The sequence below is a fragment of the Portunus trituberculatus genome, chromosome 35 (assembly GCF_017591435.1).
Source record: "Portunus trituberculatus isolate SZX2019 chromosome 35, ASM1759143v1, whole genome shotgun sequence".
NCBI lineage: Eukaryota > Metazoa > Arthropoda > Malacostraca > Decapoda > Portunidae > Portunus > Portunus trituberculatus.
The window spans coordinates 4225104-4246314 of NC_059289.1; the positions used below are offsets into that span (position 1 = coordinate 4225104).

The 21211-nt window shown below is 39.2% G+C and overlaps 1 protein-coding gene across 16 annotated transcripts in view; it reads left to right on the top strand.

The window, feature by feature from the left end:
• LOC123513073 (mechanosensory protein 2-like) overlaps positions 1 to 21211 on the top strand; it is a 738351-nt gene that overhangs the window by 679385 nt on the left and 37755 nt on the right. For all 16 annotated transcript variants that reach the window (XM_045269921.1, XM_045269922.1, XM_045269916.1 and 13 more), the window contains one exon: positions 19468 to 19623. In XM_045269921.1, the coding sequence (XP_045125856.1) occupies positions 19468 to 19623 (156 nt within the window). The remainder of the gene's footprint in view (positions 1 to 19467; positions 19624 to 21211) is intronic.

Below are 21211 nucleotides of genomic sequence, written 5' to 3' on the forward strand. Positions count from 1 at the left end.
GAGAGAGAGAGAGAGAGAGAGAGAGAGAGGGAAGGAGGAAGAGGGAGAGAAATATATTTCATGTGTACAAAATTAGGAAAATTTTGTAATAAGAAAATTATGATATTAGTAAGAGTAATCATTATTATTATTATTATTATTATTATTATTATTATTATTATTATTATTATTATTATTATTATTATTATTATTGTTATTATTATTATTATTTTCATTATTACTATTATTATAATTATTATTGTTGTTGTTGTTTTTGTTGTTGTTGTTGTTGTTTTTATTAACTACTACAACTACTACTACTACTACTACTACTACTACTACTACTACTACTACTACTATTCTACTTCTTAATAGTTTTATTAGTTATCGTTTGTTACTGGTAGTGCCATTCCTATTAATGTTATTGCTAGTATCAACTCAAAAAGACTCCATTCACTTACATCATAACGAAATAGCTATAGCGATCTAAGTGAGAGAGAGAGAGAGAGAGAGAGAGAGAGAGAGAGAGAGAGAGAGAGAGAGAGAGAGAGAGAGAGAGGTAAGGAAAGGGAGGGAGAGAAGGTGGGTAAAATACTTCCCTTTGATGCTATAAAATATTGTGAACGAAAATGCCAGACTCCTACATTTTGGTCATGAAATTTATCATGAAAATAGTTGATGCGAGTTAAAAGGGATTGGATCAAAAGGTTCGGAAAAACGAAGCTGGCAACCGTAATGGCGGAAATTTAAGCCTTTTGTCCAGCTGTGATTAACTCTTCAATTTATTTTTATCTATTTATTTACTTCACTCCTCAATTTCTACTTTTTTCTCTTATTTTTTCAATGCGGATGTTACTAAAATTTTATCTTTTTTTTTCTTGATTAACTCTCTTCTTTTTGTTTTTTGTAGAGGCTGTGATGCAAGGGTGTGTGTGTGTGTGTGTGTGTGTGTGTGTGTGTGTGTTACGACGCCATTTAACTCACGCGCTCTATTTTTAGCCTCTCTCCCCCACCTCACACACACACACACACACACACACACACACAGAGAGAGAGAGAGAGAGAGAGAGACCGACCGACCGACGACACGAACACAACACAATTAGAAACAAGACAAGAAAAAAACAGAAACATCACAAGAAAGAAGGAAAAAAACAAAACCAAACAGAAAAACAAAACAAACACGCAAAAAAACACGCGAAGACACCAATTAAAAGCAGACTGAAGAGGAGGAAGAGGAGGAGAAGGAGGAAGAGGAGGTGGAGGAGACGAGAGCGAGAGACAAACATCAGGAGGAAGAAGAAGAAGAAGAGGAGGAGTAAGGGAGGGATGTAAAAGCGACGATAGGACCATGGGAAAATTTTGGTGACACTGTTGAGAGAAGATTGGCTGGTTTTGTGAGGCGAGAGTTGAGGAAGCAAATGTGGAGGTTCATTACTCAGGCACCTGATGGATTGGGCGGCTCGGAGGAGGAGGTGGAGGGAAGGAGGTGGAGTGGAAGCAGGAGATGGAGAGAGATTGACGAGGCCTGGTGCGGAGAGGCTTGCCGTGTTGAGAGAGAGAGAGAGAGAGAGGGGTTTCTGAATTGCAAAAAATATAAAATGGTTAATATCTGCACGATTTCATACCAAAAAATTTATATCCATTTCAAATAAGAACACAGACGGACAGACAGACAGACGGATACTACATATATAGAGGCAGAGATAGACAAACAAACAGACAGATAAAGTGACAGATAGACAGAAAATAAATGCAAATAGGACGAAGAAATAAAAGTGAAACAAAATAAGGTGCTAGATTGACAAACAGACACACAGACACACAGACAGACAAACTGGACAGACAGACAGACAGACAGACACAGAAATATGCAGTCTTGGAGGAGGAAAAATTCATCTGGAAGGGGAAAGGAAGCGCGGAGGAAAACAATCGAGGGAAACAGTGCATGGAGGAATATTTTGCGTGAGGGAAAATATGAGAAGAAAAAAGAAATGTAGGTAGCGAATATTGAGGAAATGGATGAGAGCAAATATATCGTTTCTCTCTCTCTCTCTCTCTCTCTCTCTCTCTCTCTCTCTCTCTCTCTCTCTCTCTCTCATCGCTATGTTGACATCAAATACATCGCCAAATATCCTCCTTTTTTCCTCCTTCCCTTCGCCCATTCCTCTCTCTCTCTCTCTCTCTCTCTCTCTCTCTCTCTCTCTCTCTCTCTCTCTCTCTCTCTCTCTCACACACACACACACACACACACACACACACACACACACACAGGATAAAATTTTCTTGCACATTTTTCTCTCATCAAATTTTGTGAATAAAACTGTGATATATAATGATACATAATTGTGATTGCTTTTATTGGTGTTGCTTTTTTGTTATTTTTGTTGTTGATTGCACACACACACACACACACACACACACACACACACACACACACACACAGAGAGAGAGAGAGAGAGAGAGAGAGAGAAACAATTTTTTTCAATTTTCTTTGTTCTTGAACGACAAATTAGAGACACTTGAACGAAAACTCTCTCTCTCTCTCTCTCTCTCTCTCTCTCTCTCTCTCTCTCTCTCTCTCTCAGTGAATACAAAGGCAATATCTGGGAATATTCTGGCCCTTACAAACAGGGGACTTAAGGCTCATAATACCGGGAGCAGCCAATGGCAAGCTCTTCCCGCAAATCCCTGGACCAATCATCGCCTCTCAATGTTTGGCGCCTCACTCTCATTGGTGGCCGGGGAGTTATTTTGCACCAATGGAGAGGAAGAAGAGTTTTGGGTGTCACAATATCCAACGACAATATAGATTCTCTTTCTCTCTCTCTCTCTCTCTCTCTCTCTCTCTCTCTCTCTCTCTCTCAGGAAATTGCATTAATATATGAAAACTTTATTAGCGTAAAATTATTAGCTTTGTTGTATCTCTCCCCACCCAGCGTTCCCCCTCCTCATCCTCTTCCTCCTCCTCCTCCTCCTCCTCCTCCTCCGTCCTCCTTCTCTAATGAAACATGCACACGCTCATGGAAAAAAAGAAATAGTCTTCCTCGTCCTCTTTCTTCCTCTCTTTCCCTCATCAGTTTCATTATCAACAGCAGCATGATGACAGTTAATACCTTCATTATTTCCTTGCCTCCGTCAGCCTCCTCAAGACCTCGAACCGAAGCCGTCCTGTGTTCCGAAACCAACGAATTTAAAAGAAAAAAAGGGAGATAATGAAAGAGGAAGAAGGAGGAGGAGGAGGAGGAGGAGGAGGAGGAGAGGAGAGGAGAGGAGGAGGAGGAAACCAACTCATCAGATATAACAGAAAACATTAAAACACGAAAGTGAGAAGCAAAACAACAACAAGAGAAAGATTTACTGATTCAGTGATTCGAACCACACTGATCCGGAGCCGATAATTATCCCAAGTCTCTCTCTCTCTCTCTCTCTCTCTCTCTCTCTCTCTCTCTCTCTCTCTCCTCAATTATCCGAACTGATGCGAACGCCCCTGAATTCAAAAAGGGATAGTAAGAATAATAGCAGTGCGTAGGAGGAGGAGGAGGAGGAGGAGGAGGAGGAGGAGGAGGAAGAAGAAGAGGAAGAGGAGGAAGAAGAAGAAGAAGAAGAAAAAAAATAAAGAGGAAGGAGAAGAAGAAGAAGAAGAAGAAGAAGAAGAAGAAGAAGAAGAAGATGAAGGAGAAAAAGCAGATGATGATGATGATGATGATGAAGATTATGATGATGATGATGATGATGAAAAGAAGATAAAGAAAAACAACAACAATAAAATCATGAACAATAAAAGAAAAAAACAAGAAACGCAAGAAAAACAAGACGAACAAGAAGAACAGTTACGAGAACGAGAAGAAAAAACAATGACAAAAGAGAGCAAGAAGAAGAAAAAAAGAAGAGAAGAAGAAAGAAGAAGAAGAAGAAGAAGAGGAAGAAGAGGAGGAGGGCATACACATTCATCCATGTATAACCACGTCGTTGTCTGAATCGCCCTGCCGTTATGCATGTATGTCTGGCTGTATGCACGGATGTATGTGTCATTTCAATATGTATAAGGAAAAAAGAAAAAGAAAAGAAAACGGGAATGTCTTTTTGCAATGAATTTCAAGGTGTTTTTTTCTTATTTCTTATTTGTTTTATTTATTTATTTATTTATTTTTCTATTTTGAAAGGAATCGCATATTTTTCACTTTCTTGAACCACAATATCGTTCTACCAGTTTATTTTTACGTTTCCGGTAATATTTGCAGGACATCGTTGGCTTAAACAGGAAGAGAGAGAGAGAGAGAGAGAGAGAGAGAGAGAGAGAGAGAGAGAGAGAGAGAGAGAGGTGGGGAGGGAGGGAAGGAGGGACAATACTCGAATGCGACATTGCACTGTTTTTAAATTTTTTTACTTTTCTTTCACAAATGTCAATATTTTTTGGACTTCTTAACAGAATACTCCTGTTTTGCTAAGCTAGAGTTTTTCAGAGAGAGAGAGAGAGAGAGAAGGGGGGGGAGAATATCCAATTAAATACGTTCTCTTCAAACATCCCTCTTTTATTTCATTCCTGCTCATGTTTTCTCGTCCACCTGTAATTGAATTTTCTTGTTTTCCTAAGCATTCATGTTTGAAAAGTCAGAAGAAAAAGAATGGCAGGAAAACTTGGATGCATCACGTTTTCCTCAAATTTACTTCATTTCTCAGTGTTAAACCTAGTCACATTCATTAGTAGTGGAAGTGACAGTAGTAGTAGTGGTAGTAGTAGTCGTAGTAGTAGTAGTAGTAGTAGTAGTAGTAGTAGTAGTAGTAGTAGTAGTAGTAGTAGTAGTAGTAGTAGTAGTAGTAGTAGTAGTAGTAGTAGTAGTAGTAGTAGTAGTAGTAGTAGTAGTAGTAGTAGTAGTAGTAGTAGTAGTAGTAGTAGTAGTAGTAGTAGTAGTAGTAGTAGTAGTAGTAAAAATTAGTATTAGTAATCTACAGCATATCAACAAATCTCAATATATCCAACCACTGCCACCATTTGTAATCTGAAACAGTAATATATACAAATGAAGGCAGCCAAAAAAAATTATTTAATGATTTAAATTAATATCGTCACCAGGAAACTATAAGTACACAAGTCAAGAAAAAAAAAACATCGAAACAAAACCAATAAAAACAAAACAAAACAGTCCAATCAACTAATCAAGGAACGATTTTGGCGAACTGCAAGAAAAGAAAATACTTAAAGAAAAAGCAAAAAAAAAAAAAAGTGGGTGAAAACTTGGAAAAAGACAGAAAGAAAAGAAAAACAACGAAAAGTCGAGTGAAACTGTGTATAATACATGCAAATCTCAGAAAAGTTAGGACCGTGTCGCAGTGGTTCGCTCACTCCGCAGAGAGAGAGAGAGAGAGAGAGAGAGAGAGAGAGAGAGAGAGAGAGAGAGAGAGAGAGAGAGAGAGAGAGAGAGAGAGAGAGAGAGAGAGAAAGAGAGAGAGAGAGAAGGGGAACGGACGAAGATGAGACGAATAAATAGTTCAAAAGCCCTAAAATCCAATAGGTTTGCTGCGCGATAACCCAATTAACAAGAGATTGCCCGATGTACAAGCAAGATTCAGCTAGACTTTCCAACACTTCATACCTGATACTCTTCCCCTTCCATCCCTTCCCCTTCATTCCCCTTCTTTGGCTTCCCCTTATCTCTCCTCTCCTTCCCTCTCTTCCTCTTCTCCTTGCCCATTCCCACTTTCACCCCTCTTTTCATCACTTTATGACTGACACTTGCTTCTTCTTCCCATTCCTTCCCCTTTCTCTTCCCTTTCCATCCCCTTCTTTCGCATTCCCGTACCTTTCCTCTCCTTTCCTATCTCCTTCTTCCTCTTGCCCATTCCCACTTTCTCCTCCTCTTTAATAACACTTTATGATTGACACTTGCTTCTTCTTCCCATTCCTCCCTTCCACCCCTTCCCCTTCTTTCCCTTTCTTTCGTTTCCCCTTACTCTCTCTCTCCTTTTCTCTCTTCCTCTTCATCTTGCCCATTCCTGCTTCCTCCTCCTCTTTACAACACTTTAATTGACACTTCCCTCTTCTTTCTCTTCCTTTGTTATGCCTACCCTATCTTCCCTATTCCTCTTCCACACTCCTACATTTCATAATTAACATTCTTACCTTCCCTTCCCTACAACTTTCTCTTCCTTTTTCTTCATTTCTATCTCCCCTGTTCACCTCCTCATGCAGGTGTAATATTTTCTAATTACTTTTACCTGCAATAGTTTTACCCATATTCGAGTTTAATGCTCCTGACGAAGGCTCGCTAATCTTATTTCATGTACAACTGCGCGCAAACTCGGATCTTCTTTGTACTAGACTCAGTATGTATGCAAATTAAAGCTCGTTTCGCCCCCTTACGTATAATTTCGAGTGAGCGTATCGAGTATGTGATTAATTTTAGGTGTATTTTAGCTCATATACACGGTGATGATAAGCGTTATCGTCCAGGATAAAAGAGAAAGGTTCATGTGACAAAATCGTGAATGTTGAAAGTAAAAATACAGATGCGTATAGAGAGTATATACTGAAACTATGTATTTTAGAACGTATATACTTCTACAGTGACAATATAGTAGTGTGCCTTATAGAAGCAAAAACGATCACGAAAGCGAGTTGTAAATGTAAAACGTTCATATTAAAGAGAGAGAGAGAGAGAGAGAGAGAGAGAGAGAGAGAGAGAGATGAATCCAAGGGCAGTTTTCCGCGCTGTCACGTTCCGTAATGAGACGAATTTGTCGCTCGAGGAACACCATTGAAATATTGATTTTCATACATTGATTTCCGCTACCGAGACCAATTTGCATATATCGAGTTTCCACTTTGGGGCGAGAGTCTTCTAGTCTTCCATCGCGCGGCGCCTGATTGACTCCACCACCGCCACACTGATGCATTGTTATCGAGACCACACCGGGCAGCTTAGGTGGGTAGGTTTTGTTTACTGGGCGACTCTCATGGGACGCGACAGAAATAATCCTACTCTATTAACTTGATATTTGGCTTCTGTTTTCTTGCATTCGTTATTTTTTTTTTCTCATATTTGTTGAGACGATACCTGGCAGTTTATTTGAGATTTTTTTTTTATTCATTAGATTTTATTTGATGTGACAGAAATAATCCTACACTATTAACTCGATATTTGGCTTCTGTTTTCTTGCTTTCGTTATTTTTCGTTTTTTTTTTTTTTCATTTATGTTGAGACGATACCTGGCAGTTTATTTGAGATTTTTTTTCTATTCGTTAGCTTTTATTCGGCTTGACAAAAGTAATCCTACACTATTAACTCAAATTTTAGCTTTAATTTGTTTGTTATTGTTGTTGTTGTTTGTAATGTTGTTGGGAGCAGATCAGGTCATTGTTGGGTCATTTCATTTGTTAGTTAGCTTTCAATGGGGCGTGACAGAAATAATCGCAAATAATTCTCTCGATTTTTGTAATTAATTTGCTTGTTGTTGATACTGCGTTTTGTTGTTTGCATTGTTGTTGACACGAAAGCAGGCGGTGTATGTGAATCTGTTTTATTTTTTTCGGATAGCTTTCAATCGCAAATCATTCACTATTTCTTGCATCAATTTCGTCTTGTGTCTTGGCTTTCATTGATTGTAGATTCAGTTTCCCTGTATCGTGTCTTCCATCAATGTTTCGAGTTTCTTGTTTCACATATATTACATTTGATTTTAGTTATATATTTTTTTTCGATTTGTATATTCAATTTGTATGTTATATTTGGTTGTATTAATGTTTATACTCTCAAGTTCTGCACGCGTGACACTATTATGATCCACTTTTCAGGAGTCACCGAATCAGTTGTCAATGAATCAATAAGTGCTAAAAGAAAATGTAAAATTCCAGTAGTACTAGAAAACGAAAATCATACACCGCTACTTCCTCAGCTAAATAACGCCTTTTTCTTTATTAACCCTTTCAGTACTGGCACGCATTTTTACCTTGAGGTTTGGATGTGATTAGAATATTTGATTAGCATTAGGAAAGGTCTCTGGAGGTCAGAAGATTAATGGCCAGAGTCTTCACCATTTTAATCCTCACATAAGTTTCTGAAGCTGTGTAAAATCACCCAAATTGTAACCAGAATTAATATAGAAACGTGTCATGGTACTGAAGGGGTTAAGGCTTAGAAAAAAAAAAAACATAAAAAGAAGAAAAATCAGCCTTTTCCAATAAACATAACAAAACTATACAATCTACTCGCAATTTCCTCGCAAAAATAACGAGAGAAAAAAAAAAAAGCAAAACTCCGGAAGAAGGAAGTGAAGTCGCAAATATGAATTCTCTCATGTAAAAAAAAAAAAAAAACCTCCCAGTCTCCTTTTTTTCTGATGATCTGCGCTGAAGAAGTCTGGGAGCGATAGGTAGCGAGGTACAGTAAGAGTTTCACGTAGTCTTTCAACGTTCAGTAAGCGGATCGAAAACCACGAGTGAGTCTGTAATCCTGAATGTATAAGGAATGAGATTTAGACCCGTTCAAGACCCCATAAAGAGAGAGAGAGAGAGAGAGAGAGAGAGAGAGAGAGAGACAAACCAAACCTTCTTGACAGGGTGAGATTGGATGCTCCCGCGATAAGAGATCATTAGTTATGCTTAAGCTTTGCTCGTCTATCACCCAGATCCAATCCCTTCCACCTCTCCTCTCTCTCTCTCTCCTCCTCCTCCCTCTCTCTCTCTCTCTGTCCTTACCTCTTTCCTCGCGTCTGTGGAGTTTTAATGTATACTGTCTTTAATATTGAGAAGAGTAAGAATCAGGGTCGTGGGAGGAGAGAAAGAGGAATGGAGAGAGAGAGAGAGAGAGAGAGAGAGAGAGAGAGAGAGAGAGAGAGAGAGAGAGAGGAACGAGTAAAAGTAATATAAGATGAACAACAATAACTACTACTATTACTACTCCTTCTTCTTCTACTAATACTACTACTACTACTACTACTACTACCACTACCACTACCACTACCACTACTACTACTACTACTACTACTACTACTACTACTGCTGCTGCTATCCCACTACTACTACTACTACAACGCTATACTATTTTTAACTTCAACTAAAACACTCATGACAGATTGACCTTTTAACACCAGGACAAAGGAACAATTTCACACGATTTCAACCCCTAAACTAAACTGCATCAACTCAAAAAACATGAAGGAAAAGGGAAATAAAATAGGAGGGAAGAGAAAGAGGAACAGCAACGGAAGAATGGAGAGGGATCAGCGTGCCAGAAGTATTCATAATTGTTCTTTTTATACACATTTCTTTTTACTCCTTTTCTTTCTCTCCCATTCCCTTCCTTTCCCCTTCCCTTTCCTACCCCCGCTCGCCCGTGACCTCTGTCGATCTTTAGACATCTCCTAACCCTCCCCAAGCCGTCAACAAGTGGAGGGTCCGTGTAGGCGTGAGGGCGTGGAGGACTGAGGCACGTAAGGGTCAGAACAGGTGATAGAAACCAATATTCTGGCCCTTAACGACGTCATTTCCTCGTCGCTTGAATATTCGACGCGGTGACTTCAGCAAATGATCTCATAAAGGCACGTCGATTCCTTAAAACATTTATATTAAAAGCAAAGAGAATTCAATGCTACGTAAAGAGAATCGAGTCCTCTATTAATGGAGTTATGAGTCACGAGTATTTGTTTGAGTTTAGATTCCGAGTGTGAGGTTCTATTAGGTTCTTTTTGTTGTTAAATGTGTTTGTGTTGTGTGATCTCTTCGTGTGACCTTCCCGTGCTCCTCCGTGCCTTCCTGTGACTTGCTCTTCCTTGTCCGTGCCTTTCTATGCGTCTCAAATGCCTGATGGAAGATTATGGCACTCTCTTTGTGTTATTTGTATTATGTATTATATTATGGGCTCAGTCATCGGAAAGTTAAGCGCGAAATGGACCTATGTATTGTCAGTAGTTTTTTTTTTTTTTTTTATTTTAAGTTATCATTGTTATTCATTTCCACTTTTCTCAGTGTTGATGTTAATTTGGCCTTCTCGTGCGTGTGTGTGTGTGTGTGTGTGTGTGTGTGTGTGTGTGTGTGTGTGTGTGTGTGTGTGTGTGTGTGTGTGTGTGTGTGTGTTTCATAAGGCTTATATCAGCACGTCCACACACATTCAGGTGGAAACACACACACACACACACACACACACACACACACACACACACACACACACACACACACACACACACACACACACTCTCTCTCTCTCTCTCTCTCTCTCTCTCTCTCTCTCTCTCTCTCTCTCTCTCTCTCTCTCTCTCATGCACGCAGTGTCCGTCGCAGGCGTGTGTTGTGGACTGATGTAGCCCCTTTAATAGCGCTCTCTCTCTCTCTCTCTCTCTCTCTCTCTCTCTCTCTCTCTCTCTCTCTCTCTCTCTCGTGACATTTCGAATACTTGAGCATTTCTACTTACATTTCATTTTAAATTTTTCAGTTCCAGTCTTTCTTCTTATATTTCCCATGAATGAGGGAGGTAATGGGGAAGCGAGTGAGTGAGTGAGTGAGTGAGTGAGTGGGTGGGTGGGTGGGTGCTGCTACTGGCTGTTGGCGGCATCAAGATTAATTCTAGCTCTTCATTTTCCTGTTTAAAAGAAATACTGAATTACATATGTGTTGAAACTTGAGAACTGTGTTTGTAACTTAGGTATACTGTGATTGAAATTAATTGCCCTCTCTCTCTCTCTCTCTCTCTCTCTCTCTCTCTCTCTCTCTCTCTCTCTCTCTCTCTCTCTCTCTAGCACAGTAAAGCAGGATTTTTCTTTTCTTTAGTATAGCATGGATCTCTTTAGAAGGTTTCGGGGATCTATATAGGAAAGATCTCGGGTTATTTAAAGGTTCCAGTGTCTATAAGAAGGTTTAGAAGTCTGAGGAAAGAATCTGCGTGTCTATATGGAGAGTTTCAAGGGTCTTCGTAACAGAGACTGGTTCAAATTCAGAGATCTTTGTGACAGATAGTGATAGAAATTGAAATAAAGGAAGAATTATAAGGTAGACTCAGGTGTTGGTGATAAAAAGAATATAATAAAAGGTAAACAATCAAATAGAAAAAAAAAGGGAAAAGGGCAGAAAATTAGAATATTACGATAAAGGGAAAGGTGAAGGATAAAATAGTCATTCGATGGTGGAGAAATAGAATAAGAAAAGACAGGCATGGAAAAAAAAAATAAAAGGGAAGAGGAACGTTAAAAAAAAGAAGGGGAAAAGGAATAGACAAATGAAAAGACACTACAAAAAAAAAGGGAAAGACACGTGAAAGGGGAGACAAGGAAAAAAGAGTAGTGGCAGGAAAAGAGAAACACGAAACAAAAATGAAAAGGTGAAAAGTGATAGGTAGAGTTTGGGGAGAGGGAGAGAGAGAGAGAGAGAGAGAGAGAGAGAGAGAGAGAGAGAGAGAGAGAGAGAGAGAGAGAGAGAGAGAGAGAGGAGGGAGGGAAGAACGTAGAGTTAACGAAAAAAGACACGAAAAATTAAAGGAACTGTCTGTATTGGAAACAGTGAGAAGTGATAGTGAACATGACGAAAGAGTTAGAAAAGGGGGAGGAAACAAACATGATAAAACAGAGAAGAGAAAAAAAAATAAGAGGAATATTGTGACAGAATGGGAGAAATTGTAGTGATGTTTAAAATTTGATGATAAAGTCACAGTGTCAAAACAAAGAGATATATAAAATTCCATCACATTCGCAATATTTTTAAACACTCCTACGTCACATCTTCAATATATTCAAAAAGCCTCAGTATAGCTACTCAGTCTCTTTAGTACCAGGACGCGTTTTCATATCTCTTCTGGTTACTATTTTGGAAATTCTATACAGCTTCAGAAATACATCTTTGAATTAGAATATTAAAGACTCTGGCCATTATTCTTTTCATCCCCATAGACCCATCCTAATGCAAATAAAATCGTCTAATCGTTCCCAAAAATCACGGTAGAAATGCGTCACAGTATTGAAAGCGTTAAGGGTGTTTTATTTACTGTTGTGGTGATAGATTAACAAGATTTTTACATGATGAAGGAGAAAACTCTTGAGAACCCGGCTAATCCTCTTTGTGACCTTTGAAAAATAGTCTTAATGAGAGAGCAGTGGGTTTCAGAATACGGGAGAGTCATTTGGTGGCGAAAATATACTGTTAAATTGAAACACCAAATAATTTCTTTGTATTGCGACCCGAAACTGCTCCGAAATCGTCCCAAAACTGCTTCCGTGATGGCGGTCCTACGTACCTAGGAACTTTCCGCACCCTGAACTGCCTTCGTATGATAGAAGAGGGTGCAAAAAAGTTCTTGACGCTGCTAAGTTGAAATTATATATGAGAGAAAGTTGTGGTGGTGGTGGTAGTGGTGGTGGTGGTGGTGATGTGTCGGTGTGAAACAGCTGTTGGATTGAAGCTATTCTGAAATTGAGTTCGTAACAGTTTGTACTTAAGCCAAGGGAGATTTTGAGGTTTTATGTATGTATGCATGTACGTGTGTGTGTGTGTGTGTGTGTGTGTGGTCATTGTAACTGCCCCACACTCCCCATACTTCTGCTCCGTCATTTAGAAAAATACTTTCTGACAAACTGATTATCTCCAAAGCTTTAAATAATGAGGGGTTTATACTGTATGTGTGTGTGTGTGTGTGTGTGTGTGTGTGTGTGTGTGTGTGTGTGTGTGTGTGTGTGTGTGTGTGTGTGTGTGTGTGTGTGTGTGTGTGTGTGTGTGTGTGTGTGTGTGTGTGTGTGTGTGTGTTGTCACCTACAACTTTCTAAACAGTTATTTTTTTCCTTTTGTATTAGTCTCAAAAATCAGTTTCGTAGCGTAAAAAGTCGAATTTAACACACAGTTTTCTTTTTTCACGTGTTCATGCAAGGTTTCTTTTACAGTGCTCTGAAATTTAGTTAAAGACAACCCTAGAAGTAAAGAAAAAAAAGCAATTTCCAGGTATTAGGTAAAGGCAAGCTAATACTGTCTCTTAAGTCTCTCCTGTCGTTATTAACAGAGAGTATCACGAGTCACTGGGCTAACGACGTATATACAAGACTTCCCCATTAGGTATTAATTACTCACTAATGACTCCACTTAACTTCCTCTGTCCTTAGTGTTCTTATGTTACGTGTTAGGTAATTGATTTGATCTTCCTCTGTTCTTGTTCTACCTCCTTCTCCTCCCTCCTTCTCCTCCTCTTTCTCCTCTTCCTTCCTCTTTTTTCACTATTTTACTGTGTTCACTATTCCTCCTTTTCCATCTCATCTTTCATCTCTTTCCCTTTCCCCTTCTTTTCACTACTGTTCCTCTTAGCATTCCAGAAATTTGGTTCTTATGTCAGTTTTTCTTACTTTGTCACTTCTTGTCCACTCCTTTACCTCTTTTCCTCTTCCTTTTCGTTCTTATTTTCCCCGTCCTCTTACAAAAACTTCCTTTCTTATTTAGCTTTTTCTTGTTCTTTTACTTCCTGTCTACTCTTTTTCCTTTTCTTCCTGTCATACGCACACTTCTCGTCTTCATTTTCCTGTTCCTGTTCCTGTTCCTGTTCTGCTGCTGAGAGAGGCCACGTTAATCAAGAGGTCGATACACGCAGTTCAATAAGCCAATGAACAAGTCATCTGGTTTCGTGGGCAATATCCTGCCTGTGCCCTTCAAGGAAATGTAAGGAAATGCTCTGCCAGGCTTCTCTCTCTCTCTCTCTCTCTCTCTCTCTCTCTCTCTCTCTCTCTCTTGCTATAGCTTATCACTGAAATTTCTCCATGTCTCAATATTCTATAACTTTTTTTTCCATTTTCTGTTGCTATTATTTGTATCTCGGCCTCGTATGTTAATGAGGGTAATGCTTCAGCGCGGGGGTTGTTACCTAAGGGTATAGGCGTCCCCAGGGATACTCAGATATACTTCCTGGGATACATTGCCATGGTGATATGTTTTGCTAAGTGGTGGAAACCGTGTCGTAGGGGCGTACTGACAAGCCTCGCCTATCACACGTAAGCTGCTTCCATGACAACTATCTACCATCTTTTTAGTTGATTTTTCGTGCTGTTTCGCTTTTTTAACAGTCGTGTTATAATGTAAGATTCAGATATTCACCACCAGAGAGCAGTGTTGTTGTCATTCTAATATATATCATGGCCGACAGAGGGCAGTATTGGTATTCTAAGTCATTCAGGTGGCAGCCAGTAGAGGGAAATACATTCGCCAGTCTAGTACAATTCATGGCCAACAAAGGACGGTGTTATTCTAAGTGCAATCACCAGTCTAGTACAAATCATGCCCAATAAAGCACAGTAATATTTTGAAGACATTCAAGTAGCCGTCAATAAAGGAGAGTACAGTCGCCAATAGAGTGTAGCAGGAGTATTGCCCTTTCTAGTAACACCTGTCACCGCTACTAGATGGCAACAACGACTCTAAGACAGACTGAGAATGTTCTTTCTCTCTGCCATGAAAAACAGAAGAAATCACCCCTTGATTCATGACTCCTTATTCACAAACCACTCTGGAAATTTTCAAAAACTATATAACAATTTCTGAGTAACATACAAGAAACCTCACATTTTTTATTTCTTTCTTTCTTGTAGGTGTTTGTGAAGATTCCGTAGTGTGGTTTTAATGCAGCAAATTGTTGATAGTGAAGTGAGAGTGTTGCTATGAGATCGTTTCGACAAGACAGTCTCTGAGTAACATTCTGGATGGATATTGGAAAACTCTTCTATTTCGTCCTTTATTTGTCTTAGGGATACTTGTAAAGAGTGTGCACCATGGCTTCAGTGCAGTAAATTGTTGATATTGCAGTGGAAGTGTTGAGATGAGACCGTTAAGCCAGGACAGCCTTGGTGGTGGTGGACAGGTAAACGATTATGGTCAACTGAATAGTAACCTGACAGCCACAACCCACCAGTTCATTAATTCACGATCATACTCTTCACTTCTCGATGAATAGTTAATAGGAGTCCAGCCGCCACTGAGAACCACTCGAGGAAATAGAAGGAATTAAAGATCAGAGAGAAACGAGTGGGGTTCTTTTTTCCTCTCCTTTTCTTTCATCTACTCGCTTCTTTTTGACCTCAGTGGACATCTGGAGCCTCTTTTCCACCCTTGATGAATCTAGCCCTTCGTTACCTTCCTTCCATTCCTTCTTGTTTCTTCCTTCTTTCTTTCCTTCATTCTTATTATCTTTCCTGCCTTCCATCCTTTCTTTCTTCCTCTCTTTCTTCTTTCTTTCCCTCATGTTGTCACTTCTTTCCTCTTTAATTCTCTCTCTCTCTCTCTCTCTCTCTCTCTCTCTCTCTCTCTCTCTCTCTCTCTCTCTCTCTCTCTCTCTCTCTCTCTCTCTCTCTCTCTCTCTCTCTCTCTCTCTCTCTCTCTCTCTCTGGTCACAGTGAATCTATACTTCAATCAGATCTACTTATATATTTCTTTTTTATTTATTTTTTTCCCTCAATTCTGCCTTTATAGCTAAATTTGTATTTCTATCGTCTCTCTCTCTCTCTCTCTCTCTCTCTCTCTCTCTCTCTCTCTCTCTCTCTCTCTCTCTCTCTCTCTCTCTCTCTCTCTCTCTCTCTCTCTCTCTCTTTCTCTTTTTAGTTTAGTCAGGGCTCGATCCGTTTATCGCTTTAACCTGGTTACCAAAAAGTATCGTTCAGTGCTTAGATAGCGTTTTTCACTTCCCTTCGTTCAGGTGTTTCAAAAAAGGTGTATGGTGCCTTTCACTTTGTATCGCTCACTGTTTACAAATCTCCGTATTTTCCGCTAAGAAAAAATAATACGACATACACACACACACACACACACACACACACACACACACACACACACACACACACACACACAGAGAGAGAGAGAGAGAGAGAGAGAGAGAGAGAGAGAGAGAGAGAGAGAGAGAGAGAAGGGGGCGTTGGCAGGTGAACAGACAGGTAGATAGAAAGACAAACAGGCAGGCAGACAGACAAATTAGACACTTAATCAGACAAATATATCTACGCATCTCAGAAATAGCACTCGAATTTTAGCGAAACGGTTCCCAAACATGAATCCGAAATGTGAATGAAGATTGAGATTTACGACACAGCGAGATTAGAGCGAGTGAGAGAGAGAGAGAGAGAGAGAGAGAGAGAGAGAGAGAGAGAGAGAAATGAAGATTGGAATTCACGTGATGTTATAATTAACACACACACACACACACACACACACACACACACACACACACACACACACACACACACACAAAGAAAAACCCATTAAATATTTACACTGAATCAAACAAAAATAATCACATCAAACTTTTAATATTCAACTGTAAATCGGGAATGAATGTATGTATTGCTCTCTCTCTCTCTCTCTCTCTCTCTCTCTCTCTCTCTCTCTCTCTCTCTCTCTCTCTCATCGGGTACCAACAAAAATTGACCAAAAAACATGAAAAAATAGAAATCGGATGTACCTTTACCGAAGTGTACGTTTATAGAAAGAAAAGTCAATTGCATAAACAATAAAAAGAAGTTTTCACCGTAATGATAAAAACTACGGAAAAATAATAAAGGTGGAAAACAAAATGAAAGTGTCGGCAATAATGGAATAGAAAAGCTTTGATACGCGCTGTTGTGAAATGAAATTGTTTAAGAGGAAAGAAAAAAAACTGGTAAATAATTGAACAAATGGGAAAAGGTCATTGTGGTGTAAAGGTGAAGGTGTTTGATTGCATGGTTACCTGTAGACACACACACACACACACACACACACGGACAGTTTGCAATTCACAGATAGAAAATGATCAAGAAATTTATATCTTTTTATATAATTAAGAATGTAATCAAGGTAAAAACACACCTACTTTTTTTTTATTGAAGTTGATTAAACACATAAATACTTTGACCTAATTAAGTTTACAGGTTAAGCCTCGTGCTGGTAACTTTTTTTTCACCTTCTCTCCAAAAGTCCTCCTCCTTCTCCTCCCCCTCCTACTCCTCCTCCTCCTCCTCCTCCTCCTCCTCCTACTCCTCCTCCTCCTCCTCCTCCTCCTCCTCCTCCTCCTCCTCCTCCTCCTCCTCCTCCTCCTCCTCCTCCTCCTTTTCATTAACATTGGAAGAGGAAGAAGAGAAGGAGAGGAGGTATCTTTTCTTCCTATTTAATCTTCCATCTCTCCTTTATCCCCTTTCATCCTCTCCTGATCCTCCTCCTCATCTAACAAATATACTGCATAAAACCCGTCTACCAAGGTTTACTCCCACACCACCACCATCACCATCACCCTCTACACTTAAATGATAAAAGATGGCGGTGTAGAATCAAAACAGTGCTAAGGACAAGGGTGATAATGGACGAGGTTCTCAGGAGCAGTAACCTTACCACTTGTTCCTTCTCCCTTCCCAATATAACGGGTTCCAATAGGCTTCGAAGCGTGTCAGAAGCAGGGTGTTGATAAAAAGAATAGGAGATAAATGGGTCCTCTTTTCTCCTGCTGTGGTCGCTGAAGGTGTTCGTGGTAGCTGGGTCACCTTCTTTTGTCTGCTTGTTTTTTTTTTTTTTTTTTTCTATCTTCTATTCTCATCCTCTTTTTCTTTCTCGTCGCTGTTCTTATAGAGAGGTTGATCCAGATGGCTGTTCCCGTAGACCTTCCCACACATAGTACTCTCTCTCTCTCTCTCTCTCTCTCATTACATCCTCTGATCTTATCCTCATACATGTGTTATGTTTCGTTTATCTTATACCCTCGTCTTCTTCCTCCTCATTCGTCTATACCTCCTCCTCCTCCTCCTCCTCCTCCTCCTCGTCCCCTGTACCATTCCCTATTCCTCTGCCTCGTCCAGGTGTCTCTTACGTGTTCGGGAATGTTGATTAGAGGCGCCGCATTGTGTGTCGCCTCCCTTTGTCCCTCCTGTTTACCCACGCAGCCATGTATGCGATGGAGATCCACGTTATTGGATATTTATTCGCCCAGGGCTGCGCTACACCGACTCACGGGTAAATAGATGCATTGGTCGGAATACAAATGAAGGGAATTGAATAGATGGATAGACAGAGGTAGGCAGGCAGGCAGGCAGGCAGGCAAACGAAGGGAAGGTAGGGTAGGGTAGGATAGTGGAAAGGGATAAGGTAGATGAAAGCAGCTATGAGGCAGGTATCAGATAGGTATTTTGGTGCAGATTCCCTCGTGTGGGTTTGTAGAATGTTGATTGTGTGTGTGTGTGTGTGTGTGTGTGGGTGGGTGGGTGGGTGGGTGGGTGTGTGTGTAGTAGGGTTTGTGCAAGGTTATGTAAGGTAGGAGAATGTATGTTAACCAGATTTTTATAATGGAATATCGGTAGGTATGGAGATTGGTAAGTAAAAGTAAGGTTAATAGAATGAAAGTGAGTGTAGACAATATGGTGATGAATTAGAAGTTTACGATGCTGGTTAAGACATGGGAAGGGATATAGGTAAGATTTTTTATGCAAGAGGGAAACTAACCAAGGACAACAGAAAATAAAAAGAAAAGGCCCTCTTAAAATGCAAGTTTCCTAAAAGATTCGTTGAAAATTATCCGAAAGACAGGGACGTATGTCTTGAAACCTCCCTCTTAAAGGAAGTCAAGTAGTAGGAAGATGGAGATACAGAAACAGGCAGGGAGTTCCAGAGTTTACCAAAGAAAGGTATGCATGATTGAGAGTACTGGTTAACTCTTGTATCAGAGAGTTGGACAGAATAGGGATGAGAGGAAGAAGAAAGCCTTGTGCAGCGAGGACGCAGGAAGAATGGAAGTAACTAATTAAAGGTAAGGTAATTTATAAGAGTGTTTGTATTCAAGGAGTCTATAGGGAAATGTAACAAATATACACACTTAATAAACCAATCAACCAAACCACAGGTAACTCAACGCACAATTCAATACCGATAAGTTGATTCATACAAGTCACTGGTATAAACTAAGCTAACGTCGAGTATGTAGATCAATTAGGAGGTTGTTGATGGATGTGAGAATTGTTAATTAAAACCAGACAGTAGATGGTAACTGATGGGGAAGGTGCAAACTTAGGTGAGGTGATAGATACAAGGCACTGACAGGTATCGTGTACGTAACTGTAATAACTGTCTGTGTAACTATAAGTATTGTCTGACGAATGAATGCAGAGGAGTGAGTCTGCATGTATATTGACTGATTAGCAGGTAAGTAATTGGATTCATGGATACAGGTGCCTCTGTAATTGAAAGCCATTCCCTGGACTGTCAAAGCTTGGGGTGAATGTGCGAATGTACGAGTGAGGGAATGAGGAACACTGTGGCGAGTCGGGAATGCGAGGCGGAGTGAGGCACAGAAAGGGTCAGACTAAAACTAGAATATGGTGCACGAAGAGAGGAACGAGAGGAAGAAAGGGGATAGGAAATGAGAAATAGGGTTTTAGTTAAGGGTAGATAGATAGATAGATAGGTAGGTAGGGAGAGAGAGAGAGAGAGAGAGAGAGAGAGAGAGAGAGAGAGAGAGAGAGAGAGAGAGAGAGAGAAAATGACCTACTCCCTCCTAACCTTTCCTCCACTTCTCCCTCCAGGTCGTTCAGGAGTACGAGAGGGCCGTCATCTTCCGCCTCGGTCGTCTCCTAAAAGGCGGCGCAAAAGGCCCTGGTATCTTCTTCGTCGTCCCTTGCATCGACTCCTACAGGAAGGTCGATCTTCGAACTGTTTCCTTCGACGTCCCGCCGCAAGAGGTAAAGTCCTCGATCCCTCATCCTTCTTTAAACCCTCTTAAGTTCAGTTTATTTTTTAGCATTGATCTTAAAACATACTGAAGAATTTTAAATATGATATAAGAAATCTATACATATTCGATGACTTTCCACTATGTACTTATCTATTTAATTTCGTTCCTCCTTTTTTATATGCATACGTATCTCTCTTTCCCGGGATGTGTAGAGCGCGATTAGATTATTGAAGTTCGTAAAAGGTAATAAAAATGTTAATTTGATTATCAACACCAAAAGCATCCCGCGTCCCATCACCTGTTATTGCCGCACTGGATCTCACGCCTCCTACTTTCTCGCCGCCCACTTCCTACTTTTTGTTTTCATGTGCTGGGCAGAAATAGTCTATTATATTTTTTTTTTATTCTAGAGGGATACTTTTTTTGTTTCCTTCACTTGCTGTTTGTTTGTTTACTTTTCTTTTTACTTTTGAGATAGACAGCATTTGTTTATTTATTCTATTCTTACAAGGAGCTATTTTTTCTTTCACTTTTTTTCATGTTTTGGGTGAAATGGTCTTCAGAACTTTTATTCTAGAAAAGTATTTTTATTTCTCCTCCTTGTTATCTATTTACCTTTTTTTTTTTGTCAGAGACTTTTTCCTTGAATTCGTCTTTTCTTATGTATTAGGAGGAATTGGTGTATTTTTATTATTCACTCATTTCCTTGTATTCTTTTTAGTTTTTGTATTCTATGTACTTTTTCTTTTGTATATATCTTTCTTGTGTGTGTGTGCTCAATTCGTCTTTTTTTTTTTTTTTTTTTTTTTGCTAAGAGAAAATGGTCTTTTTTACACCTTTGATTTTTTTTTCATTTTTATTTGATTATTTTATTTTTATTTATTTATTTTTTTTTTTACTGCTCTCGTTTTCTTCGTTGCCTGTTTGCCTTTTGCCAGACGAAGATTTTTTTTTTTTCGTATCGTATTTCTCATCTTTTTTTATGAGCATAGTGGAAATTGTGTCTTTTTCACTTTTCTTTTTTTAGTGTTATGTTCATTTTCCATTAGTGTTTCTTTTTTGTTTTGTAAGAGCAAGGAATTTCTATTTTTTTTTTTTTTTTCATTTTTATTCAAGATGTTAATGTTCTTTTTTCTCTCTTTGGTTTTGGTTAATTTTTTTTTATTATTGTTATTTATTTATTTAGCTTGAGTTTTATGTTTTGACTGTAGATACGTTTATTCTTTTATTTCATTTTATTTTTTCTCTTGTAGGCTCGTTTTCAATTTCCGTGTTTGTTTTGTTTCAGGAATTACAACTTTACTCTGACCTGTGTTTTCTTTACAGACTCCCATTTTCTATTTCCAGGATTAAGGATTTCAATAGGATATTCATTTATTATTTTCGCGTCAAGACTAATATTTTCCCTCCTTTATTACCAGAAAGATTTTATTTAATTTATTTTCTTCCGCATAATCTTCCTTTCTGGGTTTCAATATTCGAGTTAAAAAGTTCGAATCCCAAAGATGATCGAATTTTGGGAACATTCAGTGCGCATTATGGACACATTTTGTTTTTCCTCACTAATTAACCGATTCAGCAATAATATACATATA